The 20328-nt window shown below is 27.7% G+C and overlaps 1 protein-coding gene across 1 annotated transcript in view; it reads left to right on the top strand.

Moving 5' to 3' along the window:
- The window catches only part of LOC107449005 (E3 ubiquitin-protein ligase-like protein poe), a 52135-nt gene that overhangs the window by 29338 nt on the left and 2469 nt on the right, over positions 1-20328 (top strand). Inside the window, exons 31-48 of the mRNA XM_043052964.2 lie at positions 139-662; positions 1301-1473; positions 3140-3453; positions 4573-4813; positions 5444-5641; positions 6542-6663; positions 6965-7222; positions 10063-10335; positions 11670-12011; positions 12973-13196; positions 13951-14100; positions 14523-14721; positions 15334-15572; positions 16227-16352; positions 18231-18425; positions 18935-19019; positions 19232-19465; positions 20125-20284. Coding sequence (XP_042908898.2) covers positions 139-662; positions 1301-1473; positions 3140-3453; positions 4573-4813; positions 5444-5641; positions 6542-6663; positions 6965-7222; positions 10063-10335; positions 11670-12011; positions 12973-13196; positions 13951-14100; positions 14523-14721; positions 15334-15572; positions 16227-16352; positions 18231-18425; positions 18935-19019; positions 19232-19465; positions 20125-20284 — 4057 coding nt within the window. The remainder of the gene's footprint in view (positions 1-138; positions 663-1300; positions 1474-3139; positions 3454-4572; positions 4814-5443; positions 5642-6541; positions 6664-6964; positions 7223-10062; positions 10336-11669; positions 12012-12972; positions 13197-13950; positions 14101-14522; positions 14722-15333; positions 15573-16226; positions 16353-18230; positions 18426-18934; positions 19020-19231; positions 19466-20124; positions 20285-20328) is intronic.

Genomic DNA, 20328 nt, shown 5'->3' with positions numbered 1-20328 from the left:
TTTAAAAACTGGTCATTGTTAAAAAGCCTTACATTATCGAAGTGTTATATCATTGAAGTCTCACTATATTTTTTTTATCTAATACAAGTTTTCCCCAAAAATGTATTTATATAATCTTATAAATTTAATTTTATGTAGGTCCTTGCATCTCGAAAAGAACTAGTAGACTATGAAAGGCGCCAACGTGAAAGTCGAGCAAAATTAGCATCCCAGATATCTGTCACGCAAGAAAGTTTGCTTCAGAAACGACAAACGCCCGATGATTCTCGGGGTCCTACTTTTGCTGTAAATGCTCCTGGTAAATGTTACGGGTGTGCCAGTTCTGCAGTGGAACATTGCGTAACTCTTCTAAGAGCATTGTCAACAAATAGTCGTTACAGAATGATCTTATGCAGCCAAGGTTTGATACGAGAACTTGTGGCTTACAACTTACGCCATGGCAGTGTTCGTGTTAGACACGAAGTGCGGCAATTACTGTGCTCCCTCACCAGAGATAACACTCGAGCCACGTCTGATCTCAACTCGTTGCTCATGGAGAAGATAGCTACTGCTCTTACTGGACAAGTTACAACTCCAGACTTAGCTGCAGCAGTCAGGCATGAAGTGGCATTGTTAGCAAGTAGCTTACAAAAACTGGATTCCTGTTGGGAGCAGAGATTAAGGTTAGTTATACTGTTTATTGAAAATGACAATTTATACTTATTTTAAATGAGTGTAAATGATAGTTTTGTTGCGTATTTTATGGTTTTGTTAAAATGTAACAAAATTATGAAACAATTCTGGACATTTTTATCATTCTAATCAAAGAGACAATATGGTTTTTTGGATATTTAAGAAAAAAAATATCCAAACCCATGTTCATTGTATAATTGTAATGTACTTATAATTCACTGTATAATTTTAATGTACTGTATCTTTAATCCTATAAGTTAACTCTTATTAAAACAGTATTGAAATTTAGCTGCAGTGCGCTACTTTTCCACATTCAATTACTTACAAAGTAAGGTTTTTTTTTAGAAAAGCGGGATTAATTATTTATCTTTTAATTCTTCAACAGTAAAACTTTATCAGTTTATAAGTAACATAGAACATTTTATTTAATCACATTAAATCAAATATAAAGTTCAAAAACTTGAATATATTTTTTAAATTTTGAAAAGTTGAATACTGTAGTTGCATTTGTTTCCTAATTCAAAAATATTGTCGAATTATGGTCCAAAAATTTCTGTAATTCTAATGTTAAATTTGTTTTATTCATATATATTTTAAACAAATTTAAAAAAAAAAAATATTATTATAGGTGTGTTATGAAACTTTTCTTGATGGGTGTGAATGCAAAAAGCTCTGTTGTTATGGAAAGTATAACACTGCCTTGCCTCAGAATTCTTCAAGTTCTTATTAAACCTGAGCCATTTTTGAGTAAAAAGAGCAAAGACAAGACTATTGACTCTTTAGCGACAGTCAGTGTTGCAGGTATCTTTGTTTGTTTTTTCTTCCCTCCATTTTTTAAAATTTATTTTTGCTATTTAGCAATTATTTCATATGAAGTTGTTTTTTTCTTTTATGCACATGAAACTGTGTTTGAATGTTGTATGCAACTTATTAGCTATTTTTGTAAGTTAGTCCTGTAGCCAAATTATAACATTCATCAAAGGTATGCTGCAGTAAATAATTGATTATCAGAAAAAATGCCAAAATTCAGCTGTTGCAAATAATTCCAGTCGGATATGCGTTTAAGGTCAAAAAGAAGCATTGAGTATTTTTATTCATTATTAATTTTTTGTTATGAAATGTGGATGGTTATTTTGGCTCTTATGAAGTCATAATCATTTAAATGCTTTGATCTATTCCTTTATTAATAAATTCATAGTTATGAAGATAATAGCTATAAGTATAAATTTACATGATTGCCTTATCATTATCAGTTCTTTCTTATTTACCATTTTACCCTGATCACTCTGTAGTTCATGCACATCATAAAATTATTCATTATAAAACTTATAAAAATATATTATTAGAGTAACAAAAATGTTGTGATTTAGGACATTTTTGTTTATTTTTAATTGTTTAGTATGATTTTATAGTTGTTTTAATTTTAAAAATTGTATGATAAATCAATCTTTTTTTTTTGTGTGTTCAATAGAAAGGTATTAGTGAGGAAAATTTCTGCCAAATTACACAGTTTATCAACTTATGTAATTTAAAATTTTCTTTCTCAATAAACAAATTTAAATTCTGAGTTTTATATAAAGAAAATTTTCGTGAAACTAGGCCATTTTAAAGACTGAAATAAATGTTTTATTCCTTAAAAAAATTCTTCACTCTTTTATTTAGTTAATTTAAGGTTATTTAATATTGACAGAGCTACAAAAATACCTCTTGCCTTAGATTGTTTTAGTATAAGGCTTGAGTGGTGCGCTGTAGACTAGATTACAAATTCTTTAATAAAGAAGGCAAGTGAAAACGTCGTTCAGTGATTAAAATCTCTTTATTGGCAACTTTAGTCGCATTTTATAGGATCTCTCAAGTCTCACATTTCGAGAGTAAACTCACCAATATATCGATGCATAACCAAATTAGTAAAAAACAAAATGAATTGTAAAAGTTCTTAAATAGCAGTAATTTCCATAGCAACACATGCATTGACGAGGCGTGCACACTGCTTACTGTTGAACAAGTGGGTCATTTGATCCTCCTGCTTACATATAACTGTCTTGTGACCTACATATTTTCTTTTAAAGTAAACAAACTTTTCACATGTTGCTAATTGTCATTCTTTGAATAATCTTTAAAGGGTAATAAATACAAGAAATCTGCCCATTAACAAAGGTGTTAATAAATTATTAGTATTACTTTTTCCTATTTTGTTTCTCTTTTATTTTTGCATCAGATATTTTTCTTATCATTTGATTATGTTACTTTTGATAGGTAACGTGTAGGTTCAGGTTTTCAATTTTGCGTTTGGCATGACTTTTGTAACATTAAACTTTACATTTAATCCAATTTATTTTTGTCATCAAATCACTTCGTTGCAAAATTTGTGTTTCAAATTTATTGTTACAAAATATTTTCAATGCTCTCATTCACTGCTAACTAACACAACAGTTATGGTTCAGTATAATTTTTTTGTTCGTTTTAGCTGGAATGAAAGTCGGGGTTGATCTGAAGGGTTGGTTAACTGGAGATCCAAAGCAATCTTTTAAATCCTGGAAACAACAAATGCCTGTCAAAGCAACAGACCAAAACATACCCAATGTCTCCAAAATGAAGAAAGAAGAAATTCATCAGCTTTACTTAATGGAGAAGTATGGTATTAGATGGCGAGAAAAGACAAGGCGCTATATGATGCAGTTGAAATTGCTTCAATCTAGTTGGCTACGCCGTGTTATGTTCAATCCTTCTTCACAAGCGGCAAGGACTATGGCTTGTAACGTAGTTGAAGCTTTGTGCCAGGTATAAATGGTTCTCAACACAAAATACACGATTTATTATAAAACACAAACTCATAAGTTAAAATTTTAAAAAAATTGTGTTTTAAAGATTTTCTAAGTGATATTTTAGTTATTTTTTCTTGATATCTTACGGGTTGTGTTCATAATAAACGTCCACATGGATGCTAACTTGTATGGGAAATATTTAACTAAGTTATAAAATGATTATTGTAGTCAAAAGAAATATCTAAAAAACATGTTACTTCACTTATTACTGTTTTAAATTTAATTAATTCCTTTAATTAATTAAATTTTTCTATTACCAGATTTATATGTATCAATATTATATCAAACTAATTTTTTGAAATTTTGAAAATCAAAATTAAACACTAAAACATAAGTATTGCTACCACAAAAAGAAACAAATTTCTCTATTATCATACAAATCGACAGCCCTGTACCTATCCATGGATATAATTAAAATTTATGGATGCCAACTTGTATGGGAAATATTTAACAAAGTTATAAAATGATTATTGTAGACAAAAGAAATATCTAAAAAATGTGTTACTTCACTTATTACTATTTTAATTAATTCCTTTAATTAATTAAATTTTTCTATTACCAGATTTATATGTATCAATATTATATCAAACTAATTTTTTGAAATTTTAAAAATCAAAATTAAATACTAAAACATTAAGTATACTAAAACATGACCACAAAAAGAAACAAATTTCTCTATTATCATACAAATCGACAGCTCTGTACCTATGTGTGGATATAAATAAAATTAAACAGGAAAGAAAAAATATTTTTTTATAATTTATAAATGTACCTTATTACAATATTGCTGTTAAAATAAATGTTTTTGAAATATCAATAAATATAGCAGTAACTGAAAGTATATCTCATTGTTCAGCAATGAATTTATCAAACTTTAATGTTTATTTATGAAAAAAAATTATATTTTTAAAAAAATGTAAGTTGTACTAATTCCAATTATTATTAAATACAATTTTGACATTCAAATAATATTACAGTTATGTTTACATAAGAAATTTTATAAGATTAAAAGCAATAATATTTTGTGATAATTTTATTCAGAAGTTTTTCTAAATAAAATATTTTTACATTGCAGATACCAAGTCGTCGTAGAGATGTTCTTGACATGTTGACATCTTACCTAGATGACTTAGGATCTGCTGGTGAAAGTGCCGCAGAGTTCCTAACTCTCTATAAAAATCTAATCAACCCTGCTCCTTGGAAGCATTACTTAGCTCTGAAAGGTCTCTTACCTCATATTGGAAATTTAATAACTCATGAAATTGAACATCTAAGTTTCTTGGAGGAAACAACTCTGAATTCTGATCTTTCACAAGGTAACACTTTAGTTTTAGCTTGATTTCTTCCACCTAGTTTGAAAAGAAAAAAATTTTTATTTTGAAACACAATGGTCATTTTACTTCGGAGTGAATTTTTTTAAAAAAAAAAAATATATTAATATGCCATTCTTCTGAAAAAAGTCTCTAAAAATTTTATTCAGAATCCCAATAAATTGTAATTTTATTTTTATAGCACCATATTCTCTTTGTGCTTTAATTTGGAGCTCATTCTTCTCGTTTTTTTCTCTCTCCTTCTTCGTCTTTAGTTAATTAGTTCACACCTTTAAGGCCACACGTTCAAAATAATCATTTCACATGTTGTAGAAGGAAAAGTGAACTTTAATTTCATAAAAGCAAGTCAATTTTTTTTTTACATAGAGCAATAAACTTAAAAATTTTAATAGTTATATTTGTAGTGTGAATTGGGTATTGGAAGAAACTGTGGTTATTAATTAGTAAAGAAAACATTTTGTTTCAGTAACTCAAAAGACTTATCGATATGTATATAGAAAGCAAAAAAATATTACTTCAAAAATAAAATTCCTGTGATATATAAATAAATTGGTCTTGCTTTTTAATAGCTTAGAGTGTATTTAGTTTGTGCAATAATTTATTTGTTTTTGTTAGGATATGCCCTGAAAATGTTAACTGAGCTTCTAGAATCTTTCATCGAAGTTGGCCCAATAAGACAACATTACAAGTCTCGCCTTGTTGGATGTGTACTTAATGGTTATTTATCTCTTAGAAAACTTGTTGTACAAAGAACAAAACTCATTGATGAAACTCAGGAAAAACTGTTAGAACTTTTAGAAGAAATGACAACTGGTAAAAATTTTATATCTTTATCTGTTCTTGTTAAATCCATGATTGTAAAAGTTCATGTATGGTCTGAATTAAATAACAAAAAAAAGTGTTCTGTGTGACCAGTGAGATCTCACCTTATCAGTGACCAGTGATATCTGACCTTATCAATTAAAATTGACTCATTAAAATAAATCAGGAATCTAATCTATCAATTTGCAATTGACTTATGTTGTTGAAGTCTAAGCAGTGTGTCCAACCTAAGTTATAGAAATTGATGTTTTTTTTTAATAACTTTTCTCCCTTCATGCACCACCCAGCCAAGCATCTAGCTCCAGGCTCTATCTTTTAATAGCCACATTAAAAATGCTACTTAATTTGGCCCCAGCCAGACAACATTTGCAGCATTTGAGCTGTATTCCCATTTTAAAAATTTCGTACTGTATCAACAAGATGGCTTTTCGTCAGGACATATTTAATTTGCATTTTGCTACTTATGACAATGTTTGTTTAATTAGCTACCAGGATCAAACTCACCAAAGTTAGATTTTCTTCTATTGTGTATACTACAAAATAATTGAATCGCAAACCTAATTTATTCTATTAAAAACTGTCCTCATAGCTTTCTTTGAAGAAAAAACTATGAAAATATTAAAGAAATTCAAAACTTTGTAAGATATTGAGAGACGGATATAGAAAATTAGCAAAAGTACGTTATTAATGAATAAATAATTTTCTTTTTTATACATTTAAAAATGTGTTGAATTTCATTTAATTTCAAATCAGGCTTCAATTTTTGTTATCACAAAATAATATTCTAATCATATTAGCATTATGGTTTAGTTAAATAAATATTTTATTACTGTCCTATATTTTTTTCAACTGGTTTTTTTTATAACATGTGTCTAAATGAAACCATTGCAGGTACTGAATCTGAAACAATGTCTTTTATGGCTGTCTGTGTGGAAACTGTAAAGAAATATGGACTGGACGATTTGCGTACACCAGTGTTTATATTTGAGCGACTTTGCTCCGTCATCTTTCCTGTAAGTTGTTCGTTCTATTAAAGTAAATTGAGAGACATGTTGCTTAGAGATTTAAAATAAAGTGAAAGATATATATAAATATTTAAATTAACTAAAGATATTTATTTTATTGAATAAATTTGCCTTTAAAAAGATGAGCTTATTTGTTAAAAATATATAAAAATATATTTGTTAAAAATATATTAAAGCTATTCATTATTATCCCATAAAATCAATGGTAATTTCAGTTTTTTTATATAGTTCAGTGTTCTATCAGAAAAGCTTTAAACTTTTTAAAAAAATGAAAAATTTTGATTTTTAGGAAGAAAGTGATTCTGGCGAATTTTACATCACATTAGAAAAGGATCCACAGCAAGAAGACTTTCTTCAAGGTCGAATGCTGGGTAATCCTTACAGCTTTAATGAACCTGGAATGGGTCCTCTTATGCGAGACATTAAGAATAAGATCTGTCAGGATTGTGAACTTGTAGCCCTTCTGGAAGATGATAGTGGAATGGAGCTTTTAGTTAATAACAAGATTATCAATTTAGATTTACCCGTAAAAGAAGTGTACAAGAAGGTAAGTGATTAATAATTAGCTTTAAATTTTTTATTTCAGAATTAACACCTGTCCTTATATAGTTTTACCTAAAACAGTATATTTCTAAGGATTTACATTTCCCATCTTCTTCTGCCAATTTTTATTATTTCACATTAGTAATTATGTTTTTGTCGTTTTAAGCCCCTCTATTTATTCCTTGTTCTGAGAGCAAATAAAAGAAAAAAATATGTTTCATTTTAAATAAAAAGCCATCTCTTTTTTTTACAAAACTTCATTAGTCATATTTTTTAATTAAATATTTTTAAATGTTTGTGGATTTTAATATTAATGTTTGTTAAATTCATCACATTTGTCTATAAGTATGCTAAGTTGTGTGAAGAAAATTTTTTTCATAACTGTAGTCAAATACAGCATTGTAATTTCATAATGTAAGATAGTCGGGTTATTTCAGGAAGCTTTAATTAAAAGCACTTACTGATTTGTAAATATAAAGGTTTCAAAACACTCACATGTATCAGAGAACCTGGAGGTATTGTAACAGCCAACAAAATGAAATGTAGTGGCTCCCTTTCTTAAACATTTTTATTAACATTGTTGTATATTTTCAACTTTCTTCATCTGGGTATATCATTTAAATTATTGTCTAGATCTATTTTAGTATCTAAACTAGTTTTTAAGAATTATTTGTTTTATCTTAAGAAATAATGAGATGTAATTCTAATTCATTCACTCCTTAAATTTTGTTCTGAATCAAAGTATCAAACTATTTTATTGTGTTTCTGTTGAATGTACAGTGCGCAAAACAAAAAATGGACAATCCTGAATAAAGTAGAAAATGTCTGACTTTTCCTGAATAAGAAACAAAAACGTATTTTCTCTGGATAAATTAACCTTTTTTCGATGAATTTGGATTTCTGACTCCCTAAAGTATAGGATAGGGGGATAGCCGCAATATGGGGAAAATGGTCCACTTCGTTTGAGAGCAATCCAAAGTTTAGACCCCTTAGTGTTAAGTTTACTTTTTACGTATATCTTGATATGTCGAGAGCTTTCTAAGCAAATTTTTTTAAAAAAAGATGAAAAAAAAATCACACAAAATTATGAATTTAAAGATATTTTCACGCAAGTCCAAAGATATCTTCATGCAAAATATAGCTTTAAGTAAATATTTATTATTTTATTTAAACAGTTGACAATGTAAGGTATAAAATTTTTTGCCTCACTTTAAAGATTGTAATTTTAAGTGGCAAAATACAAAATTTGAACAAAATTGGTTTAATAGTTCTTGAGAAATCGAATTTTTTAAAAGTCGAAATTTTTAAATTTGATTTCTCGGGTATTATTTGACCGATTTTGTTCAAATTTTATATTTTTTCATTTAAAATTATGTTCTTTAAAATGATGTAAAAAATTTTATATTTTACAGTTTAAACATTTTTTGACTGTTATTAAACAAAATAATAAAAAGTAATAAATCTTTACTTAAAGTTATATTTTGCTTAGATTTATCTTTAGATAAACGTGTTTTATAATTCAGTGCAAAAAATTTTCACTTCGTTTAAAAAGTTCTCGAGATATGGCAAAGAATGTAAAAAGTAAAATTAATACTAAGCGACCTCTCTCTTGACCTATTGGAATAGCATTTAAAATAAAAATGGTTGCGGAATATTATCAATGCATGCAAGCATTTAGTGCTCCAAATATTTTTCTATTTATTACATTTATTGTTTTAATTAAAAGTTAGTTTTAATACATTTGAAATGTTACAAAAATGTATTGTTTTCATTGAAACAAAAAATTTTTGCAGCTGCTCAAATGCCCAAAAATGGATGTTTTATCATTTTTTGTTTTTTGATTTTATGTATTTATAAATTTTTTGTAAGGGCATATTTTGTGTGTTTTAAATGGTCTTCACAACGCTTATACAGTAGGGAACCGATTATCCCATGATTGTAAAAGTTCATGTATGGTCTGANAACGCTTATATATTAACTATATTAATTATAAATAATATTTACTTGCTGCAGTTGCAGATCCCTGCCTTATAATACCGGGGTTGCCACTCCACAGGGAGAACAGGGAAAACCTGGAAAATACAGAGAATTTAAAAATCACCTGAAATAACAGGGAAAATGCAGCGAATTTAGATTTTTCTTTACAAACTGGGAAAATACAGGGAATTATGTTTCTTATTTTTGTCTTTTAAAAGATCGTGACCACTAAAAGCGTCATGTATGGGATATTTAACCATGATATTTCAGCTATACTAAACTATTTCATTTACTATTGCATTATTTAAGTATGTTCAGCTGTTTTTTCAGCAGTTAAAACTAATAAATATAGTTAGCTCAATATAACTCACACAAGAGCACAGAAATCATTGTTTCCTCTTAATATATTGTGTATAATATGTACACAGAAAACACAGAGAATTTTTTTCCCCAGATTTGAGTGGCAACCCTGAATACATATGCATTTCAGAAATTTTCTTTCAATGCCATTTAATTTGCACTGTTGAATTACCAGCATTGTTTTAAGAAACATGAATATTTGACTTAAAATAATCTCTACAATAAATAAAAAGTTTTAATCAAGTGGAGAGGAGACTGCCAAAATTTTAACCATTAATTTCTTTTTAATTTTTAAATTTCCATGAACACCAATATTTGGTTTAAAATAATCTCTACACTAATAGAGATTTTTAAGTGAATATGGATGAGGCTGCCAAAATTATTACCATTAAATTTTTTATTTTACTTGTGAGTTTTAGCTTTTAATAATTTTTTATTGAATACTTATGTTTATATATTGTTTTGATAATTTTTTTTTATTTATTAATTATTTCTTTTTGTGTGTAGGTATGGTGTATGGATAGCAATGAATCCGAAGCTATGAGAGTTGTCTATCGGATGAGAGGTCTTCTTGGTGATGCTACTGAAGAGTTCATTGAAAACTTGGATACAAAAGATAACGAAGAAGTTGACAATGAGGAAGTATATAAAATGGCTAATGTTATGAGCCAATGTGGTGGCTTAGAAGTTATGCTGGAGCGATTATCCACTATTACTGAACTGTCCCGTGGTAGATCTCTTCTAACTGTTCTGCTCAAATTATTTGGATTTTGTATAAAGGTAATTAATTCTTATATGAAGTTTGTGGTTTGTTAGTTTTCAATAATTGAAGACCTAGTTTTTGGTACTTAGTTTAAAATTAACCATTTTTATGGCTTAACATCCTTTTTTTTATCTGGTGCTTATAAATGAGCTAAACATTGTGGTTTTTTATTGTCTTGACATAAATAACCAAACTTGAACCTACAATGACTACAAATATAATTTTTATCAAAACTTTTTTTTAAAGTTATTTTTATTTATTGATTTTTTAAATAATCATTTTTACAATCTTGCAATCCACATATTCTCTTTTATATCTAGATCTCTTTGCTTAATTTAAGGTTAATGGCAATTTTAAAAATAAAATTTTGAAATTCCTTGTATTGTTTAATACAGTTAAGTAATATTTTTTCATCTTTAAGTCTTTAATGTTTCATCTTTGAGTACATATTATAACAATTCATCTGTTGAAGAATAGTATCCTATAGTTTTTTCAACAAACATTCACTAATGAAAAAATTAGTCATAAATAATTTTTAGCAATCTGCATGAAAATTATTTATTCTGAATGTAGTTTAACTTTATAATATTGTAATTTTTTTTTAGTTCTGCTATATTTTATTCTTTAATTGAATAGTTTAAAATTAGTTTGTTCCATTGAAATGTGAAACTTTAACAATATGCTGCTAACTACTAAATAATGTACAAAATGTTTTACCCTTATTACACTATTTTTCGTTGTTAAATTTCAGTTTTAATTTTTAATAATTTTTTGTCAAATTTTATTTATTTTAAAATTGACTTTAAAGCTTCTTTTTTTTTCTTCAAAATTTATTTTTCTATATTCTTGCTCGATTGAATAATTATTAATCAACCTTGTTGTATCTCTTGAATATAGAAAAACTAAAAGTTATCAATTTGATAAAAGATTCACTGTTACTGGGATGAATTTCTATGACTATGTAGTGTCATTTTAAACTCCAGATATAAATTATAAAGTTAATAAGGGGTTAATTATGGATGTTTAAACAATGTTTAAGCTTTTTTTCAAAAAGCATAAAAAAAATATTATTCTTAAATATCAAGACAATTCACTAAAAATCAATTATTATTTTGTTTTTGCTTGGCTATAAAATTATCACTTAATCTTTTGCTGTTGGCTGCAAAATCATTGTTTTAATTACTCTGAATTTTCATCAATATATGTTTTAAATTTCTATTCTTTAATAATAAATAAACTGGTTTAAGTGAATTAGAGTACAACACTAATATCACAATTATGGTCTCTGAATCATGTTCAAACAATTATTGTTATAATTCTGAAGCATAATATGTAACAATTTTCCAATTAGGTAAGAAATAATCGTCAAAAATTGGTAGAGCCAGAAATGGGTGCAATTAGAATCATGCTTGGTGTCTTGAGACTTGCCCTTTCTGCTGATTCACCAGAACTGCTACAAGCTCCTACAGGTGGTCCGACAATTATTGAACAATTACTATTGATAATGGAAACTATTCTAGCTGAAGCCGCTAGTAAAAACAGTGCTGATTATATGGAATTTGCTAAGAGCTGTGGGGAGAAAGAGGATATTACCTCGCTGTTATCCTCTGTTAACAACGTCATTATGAAAAATTTCTCCACTCTGTTGCCATTGCTTATGCGAGTGGTACCGTTCCTTACATTTGGATCTCAGGTTAGCTGTTTTGTATTTTATTACCTAGTACCACTTAATAGTTTGTATTTATTTGTACTTAATAGTTAATTGCTTAATAATTTATAATCAAGTATTCTGGTTTCAAACTTCTATAATACTTAATCTCTTAAGATTTTTTATATATAATTTGTTCATCTTCTTAGTTCAGAGGCCCTTCCTCTCCCAATCAAACTCAACTACCGAAGGGGTGGAGAAAATTCTAAACATGCTTTTGATCCTTTTAATTTAATTTTTACTAATAAACTGATTATGTATGTATACTCTATTTGGCACTATCTTTCTATGCATGTAAAATATAAGGCCATCGCCTAGTCAGAATTTGAGATATAATGCGTGCAGTATTTAAGATTCTATGTTAATTTTTTCACTCAAAATTATGTTAATTAAATTCTGCAATCAAGATTTTTGAAAAATATTAAATAGTAAGCAGTTATTAGTTTTTGGATTCTTGACAAGTATCTTAATTTTTAGACACTTAACGTTAAAGGAAATTTTAGCATCATCCTAGTCGCTTTTCATCAATTTAAACTGCAATAAGATTAGATATTAAAAAATCTAAAAGCTGAGAAACTAGTAGCTTTAAATTACTGACTCAAAACCATAAATCTCATCAATTTATTGCTCTAGGGTTTTGAGGAAAAATTCATTTAAGTTCTAAAAATTATCAAGTGCTATTTCTCACAATCTAATAAAGTAGCCACTTTATTTCCTACCTTTTTTTAAAGGTATTTTGCTGTCTAATAATACCATGTCATCAAAAGTACAAAAAAAAGTACCGAGAAAACACAAATTAAAAATTTAACCTAGAGTCCAAGATGGCAAGGGTAGAGGCCTCTTAATAAGAAATACTCTGAATTATTTATTATTTTATTTTTTCTCAAATTCTTAGTGTCAATCTTTTTAAAGGCTAAACAAATTTTATCTTATACAATTGTTACAGGAAAAAATGGAGACCTTAATTGAGCACTTTAAACCTTACTTAAACTTCAATGAATTTGACTACGAACACACAACTGATGATGATTTACAATTAGAATGTTTCTGTATGTTGACTGCAGGAATTGAGTGCAATGTTAATGGAAATCAATTGAAAGATTTGCTTGTGGAAAAACATATTGTACAAGATGCTCTTGAATATATTACAGCTCATGCACCTCCTATCAAGTAAAAGAAACTCAATATTTTATTTACTTTGTTTAGTAATCTAACATGTTATTTTTGTATGTCTGTTTTACTAGCTGAAAAATGATGGTGTGATTTAGTAAATTACTAAAATAAATTAATCAAAATATGTTGTTTTAAAATGTGGGCATGATTTCTTGTAATCAGTAGTCTTATTTGTCTAACTTATATTAAAAATCAATTATTGTAGAACCTTTTTTAACAAAACAAAAAATGTGCATTAGTCATATTGATTTGTTTCATTTTAAAAATTTATCTTAAACCAAATAATTAATACTTTAAACCAAGACAAACATATTCAGGAATTTTCAAATTCCTGAATATGTTTCTACCTTTAAAGCTGTCTGAGTAGTATTTGAGAAACTGATTTGTTGTACAAAGCATGTGGTTTAAGAGACAATTCATTTTACAGACATTTTTTTAAAACTTTTTTACGTAAAATCAGGCATATCAAGACACTTCTTAGTGGGCAGCAAATAATACTACAAAAATGTGTGAAGTATACAAGCTAGTTCTTTTATTTTAAAGAATATAAATGAGTTTTCTTACTCTTTAACATCAAGGAATAGCAATGATAATGATTGTAGAACTGCTAAATTGATCAAAGTTGTTCTTTGTTCTTTTAAAATGTATTTCTTTTTTTTTTCTGACTAATGTTTTAATTTTATATTGTATACACATTCATATTTATTTGATGCAGTTACGATATTTTTTTTTCTTCCATTACATTTTATAGGAGTGCCTTGCTGGGTGCATCTGATGAATGGAAAGAATTTACATCAAAACCTGCTTTAAAATATGTTCTCAAGTTGTTAACTGGTCTCAGCCAAGATCATGAAAAAACACAACATTTAGTTAGTGCTGAGTGCATTCCTATTATTCATAGGTAAATAAATGTCTGCAAATCTGGAAGCAATTTTCTTGCATTTTTTCTTGTGTTACTTTTTAGATAAATTAATATAAAAATTCAATGTAAAACATATATACTATCTAACTTTATTTATTTATTTTGTTTGAAGCTTCTTTTTTAAAAAATAAATGAATAAAAAATTTATAAACCTTTCCCTCTTCCTTTTTTTAAATTTTTTTTAAAGTTCTTTCATTTGTAGCATGTAGGAAAATGTCATTTTTAAAATTAAATAATAAGCTCAAAAAATAAATCTTGAAAATTAAATTTAACCTCTCTCATTCTCTACTCTATCACACATATGTTAGAACTTTGTCCGGAATTCTCTGTATTTGATCCGTTTTTTAACATTATTATTTGCTGTATGTACCTTTTACTTAAGCAATAACTTGTTTTTAAAGGTTGGAACAAGTATCTAGTGATGAAAGAGTTGGTTCTTTAGCTGAAAACCTTATGGAAGCCATCAAAAAGAACCCAAGTGTTGCCCAGAAAATTGAAGAAGTGCGTAAACTAACAAAGGATGAAAAGAAAAGACTAGCCATGGCAATGAGAGAAAAGCAATTAGGTGCATTAGGAATGAGTACTAATGAGAAAGGACAGGTAATTTCTCATGTATACTAAGTTGAATTAGCTGTTGATATTAAATATGAACCCATAATGCATTGTTGTTTATTGACACATATTTTATACATGTTATTACTTGTGATATATATATAACTAGGTATTATGAAAAACGAATAATTATTTTGTATTTGCTTTGAAATTTTATATGGTTAAAGATAGGGGTTTACAAAAATATAAAAGTTTTAGGTTTTATGAAATGAAAAGTATAATTTTTTTTTCTTTTGCTTTATGTTAAATTTTACTGAAATATGTTAGAGTGAGTGATGTTCAGGCACATGTGATTTGTAAATCTTTGGTCAAAGATATATCTTTTAGAAGTTTCATGCATAAGGAAGCATAATATATTATTAAGTCAGCCACCTAAACTAAGGGCTCTAGCAAAAAATTTTATGATTTGTTTTATTAAGAATAAATTGTTGTGTCATATTTATTATTGGATAGTGCTAAATTTATGAAGACAAGCCTAAGATCATAAGAATTTGATAAATTTCAATTTAATTCCATAGATAAAAAAGATTAAGTCATTTAAAAGGAATGTTGATTGTTATGGATTGCTATTGTTCTGATCAGAATTCTGTTCTGTTTTAGGTCACTGCTAAAAGTTCTCTTCTTAAAAATGTGGAAGAACTTGGTGAAGAATCTGGTTTAGTGTGTATTATCTGTCGTGAAGGCTATAAGTTTCAACCTACCAAAGTTCTTGGCATTTATACTTTTACCAAGCGCTGCAATGCCGAAGATTTTGAAAATCGCCCTAGAAAAACACCTGGTTACTGTACTGTTACTCATTTTAATGTTGTTCATGTGGACTGCCATATGGCAGCTGTCAGGTAATATCTATTATATTCATTTCATTATTTAGATTATTTATTTAGTGATTGAAATATTTCAAAACAAATTACAATTTTAATGCAGTTCAAATATCATACTATTAAAAGTAGAAAAATAATGTTCCCGGTAACTTAGTTCCTGAATTAAAATACCATCTGATAGACTGAAAACTATCAATGTAAATTTATTTAGTAGAAGTTACAAATTATGTTTTCAAACCTTAAAATGCTACTGTTCTTTTCTTTGTGTTGTGAAAATTGAACACAATCTATGCAGAGCTGGGCCCAACTATAAATAATATTTTAGCAAGTGAGAAATACATTTCTTGAGTTATCCTCAAAGGTAAAGTGTGTAATTTCAACAAAAAAAAATTAAAAATTACTATGAAAGCATTAAAAAATTTTGGTATTTTTATACCGGTTTATATTAAACAGCCAAACAATTTCAGGTAAATAGAAAACTATAATTAATGTAATGGACACTGTACGTCTTAAAGGAATAACATGGAAAAAAGGAAACAAAAAGTTTTAAATTATATTATTTTTTTTTACTTGTAACAATTTCTTCAAGTTATCAAACTATTTAACATGACTTTATCGAATTTTAAAATTCATTTTATAAGAAATGTTTATTTTTTTTTTTTTTTTTTGTAGGCATGCAAGAGGTCGAGATGAATGGGAAAGTGCAGCTCTGCAAAATGCTAATACTAAATGTAATGGGCTTCTTCCACTGTGGGGTCCTCAAGTTCCTGAATCTGCTTTTGCCAGTTGTCTTGCCAGGTTTGTAATTTGACCATCTTATTTTACTAGTAGTAATTGAATAAAATATTATTAGATATAACTGGCTAGTTATAGTCAGTTAAATTTTCTATTATATTTGAGGAAATAAAATTATATCTTAATTTTTGTATTTTTCAAAAAGTTATGGTTTTGGTTCAACAAAGAAGATAGCTACTAAAGTATATTTTCAAAACTAATTTGTTTAATAATGTAATTTTTTTTACATTACTTTGAATAAGTTTATGTATATATAATATTGTATACTATAGATTAAATATTGTGTTGTAAGTAAACTAAATAATATTTATATGAGTCTTAAAATATTATACCTATCCATGTAATCAAGAATTAATAAATGAATATTATTTTGCCATCAAGTAGCTGGTCAAAAATCTTTTTCTTTTTTTTGTTTTTGAAAAAAGGTGAGTTTATTCTTTTTAATGCTCATTATATTATAGTGGATTTATGAAATAATAAATAAATTGAAATAGTTTTGTTTTTATCTAAAATTTATTAGCATGCAGTGGAAATCTTAGGCATTCAGATAACTAGGGGTTGGCAGCTATGTATTTGCGAATTTGAAAATTTTTATCTGATATGTAACAAATTTAGACTATTCTCAAATTTCCAAATGTGTTGCAAATGTAATTAAACATCCTATTTGATGTTCGCAATAAAAAGTGCATTGTTTCTAGTACCTTTTCAATAACATCAGAAAATTATAAAAATTTGTTCAAGTTAATGATTTGCTGCATAAAAAAGTGAGACCTCTGCTAAACACAGGCATATTTTAAAGAAATTTAAAATTGTCAAAAATATCTATTCAATTATGGGGGAAGAAACTAAATAGTTTAAATCTTATTTCAGTCTAAGAAATCTGTTATGATTTGGTAAAGTTAGAATTTCATTTGGTACTGGGCAACCTCCCTGTTCACTATCTCTCACCAATGATTAATTCACAATCATTGTTTTATCTTGAGATAATACAATTTTTTTCTATGAAAGTTGAAATTATTCACTTCATCCTATCATTAGGTATAGGAAGTAGGGGCATAAGCAAGCAGAATAGGAAAAATTCTGTTTACTTACGTGCCAGATGCCACTTCTGAGGTCCAAATATTTCTTAATGATTCTGTTATGATCTATTAGTTAACTTGAATAATTTTGAACAGTGATTAATAATTAAAATTAAAAGTATGCTGTGATAAATTCGGTTAAAACATTAATGTAATTCACACCAAAAAATAATGTTTGTAAATCAGTTAATAAGTTTGGATACTGATTTAAGTAAGTTTAGAACATTAATGTAATTCGGTTAGAACATTAATGTAATTCACACCAAAAAATAATGTTTGTAAATCAGTTAATAAGTTTGGATACTGATTTAAGTAAGTTTATCTTAAAATGTAGCTTAATATGGTAATATCATAAAATTGTGTTATAATACAAAGACAACTCTATTATTTCTCAATGTTTAATTTAGAAAACAATCAAAATTGTAATAGTACCATTGTAAAGTAGGAAAATAAATGTTACAGGTAAGTACCTTTAAATTTAGGATAAAAAAATATTTTACAGAAAAAATTACCTTTATGACTTTTATTAATTTTATGCTGATTAATACCAAAAATAATATGAAAATTAATGTGGGGAACTGGACCACATGATTTTACGGCCAATGAAAATGCACTACAATAATTGAAAACTGTGGCACTAACATTAGATTTTTTTATATATTGTGTAAAATAAGTTTGTGGTGCCTCTGAATTTTTTATTTATTTATTTTTATTAAATGTCTTCTGTTTATTTCACTAATTCAATGTTGTTTCTAAGTAATCTGGCAGTACCTAAATTAATTTTTTTTTAAATCTATTATAGGCATAACACATACCTTCAAGAGTGTACTGGTCACAGAGATGTTGGATATGCTTCTACAGTCCATGATCTAAAACTCTTACTTCAGAAATTCGCCTTTGAAAAATCTTTCAGTGAAGACAGCGGTGGAGGTGGACCTCAAAGCAATATGCATCTTATTCCATATCTTATACACATGACTCTCTATGTTATTAATACGTGAGTATTTTTCATAGTTGTTATGAGAATAGGAACTGACCTATAAATCCTGTATTTTTCAGAAAAGTTTCCTATATTTTTAAAAATCATCTTATATTTTGCTTTCCTGAAATTTTTCAGATTTGTCGCATTACATGTTTTCAATTTTGCTATAATATAAAGTTCTGATTTATCATAATTATAGATGCTTATATGTTTTATATGTTCTCAAAATGCATTAGACGGATCATGGGTTAGAGTCCACTTGTTGTCAGGCTAACCATGTGATGTTTTAGTGGTATTCCACACCATTTAGCGTGACAGTTTAGATTGACAGAGCATGAACAATTATATATTTTTTTTAATATTTGAATTTGTTTTTCGTTTGCTATATTTTCATAAAATGTTTTTTTTTTGGGTATATATTTCTTTTTTTTTTCTTTCTTGATATGTTTTACCCTTATATATCTGCAAATATAATATAGTTTTATTCCAAGAACTTTAGTTTACACTTATGTTTCTCTTTTCAGAACTAGATTTGTAAACAGCGAAGAAAAGAATATTGTTAATTTTCTGGAGATGCAGAAAAGCAAATTGGTGGAAAATTGTTTTGAGGTAAATTTAGCTTTTTCAGCGATTATAATATTATCTACCATATTCGAAGATTTAATTTTCCTTTAAAATTTATAAAAATAAAGTGTAGTTTAACATTTTTATATTTTTAATTTCAAGTTTATTTACTAAGACTATAGTCACTAATAAATTATAAACAATATAATAGTCAATGTTATAGTTCAAATCTCATCAATTTACCTTTTTCTTTTTAGTTGGAAGGTCCTTTGTATTGGATGATTATGTGTGTTATCGTGTTTCCACCTAGCAAATGGCAGAAATTAAAAATCAACTTCCTAAAAAGAATTGTTATCCTTGCTCAAGCAAGGCATGTGAGTCCTCAAGGATGCGTCAATTTGAATGATTCTGCTATAAAAGACTTTAATGTATATAAATCGTATCTTCTTTTTTATGGTCTAATTGATGGTCTCTATAAGAAAATGTTTAAGGTAAGTGTTTGTATTTGACTTGATTTTTATTTAAATAAAATCAATAATATTTTCATTTTATGGTTGTAAGACAATTTATTTAATAGTTTTTATCTTTTATCTGAATGGAAACTTTGCAAGCTATTACTTCGTTTCGTGATTTTTTGTTCAGTTACACCTAAAAACCGAGGTTAGGTACTTGAGTGTGATTTTACAGTGTGGAATTATAAACTAAACTAAAAAACTCAGTGGCGCGACAGCCCATTAAGAGGGCCAAGGCCGACTGTGCCCATCTCAGTTTTCTTGACCTTGGGCTCTGGGGTGCAGGAGCATATGTTCCGGTCAGGTGGTCAGCCGAACACGGAACCCCCAGTGTTAGTTCCCAAGCATGCTTGGTACTCATTTTATCGACCCACTGAAGGGATGAAAGGCTGAGTCGGCCTTGCCCGGCCCAAGGATCGAACCAAGGACCTGTGGCACGGCAGCGCGAAGCGCTACCACTCAGCCACCGGGCGTGGAATTATAAACAAAAAGTATTTAAAATAAAATAATTTTAAGAAAGATCTTCTGTTCTTTTTTTAATTGAATCTAATAAATATTTTTTTTCAATACTTCATATTTTTATGAATATCATATTTTTTTTAATATCTTATTTTTTTCACTATGACATTTTATTTTAGAAAGTTACTGTTACCGAAAATGAAGAATGGGCTGTTGTGCTTGCTGATTTTATTCGCCAGAATGATCAACCATTGCTAGAAGCTGGTGATAATCTACTACGTTTCTTTGAAGATGATTTAGTCCCCGTTCAATCTTTTGCTGAGTTCTGTGATGTTCTGGGTAAATATTTCTATTATTTCTTTTGAAAAAGGCAATTTTATCTT

Source organism: Parasteatoda tepidariorum, chromosome 4, assembly GCF_043381705.1.
Source record: "Parasteatoda tepidariorum isolate YZ-2023 chromosome 4, CAS_Ptep_4.0, whole genome shotgun sequence".
NCBI classification, from domain to species: domain Eukaryota; kingdom Metazoa; phylum Arthropoda; class Arachnida; order Araneae; family Theridiidae; genus Parasteatoda; species Parasteatoda tepidariorum.
This window is presented reverse-complemented; position numbering and strand designations above follow the sequence as displayed.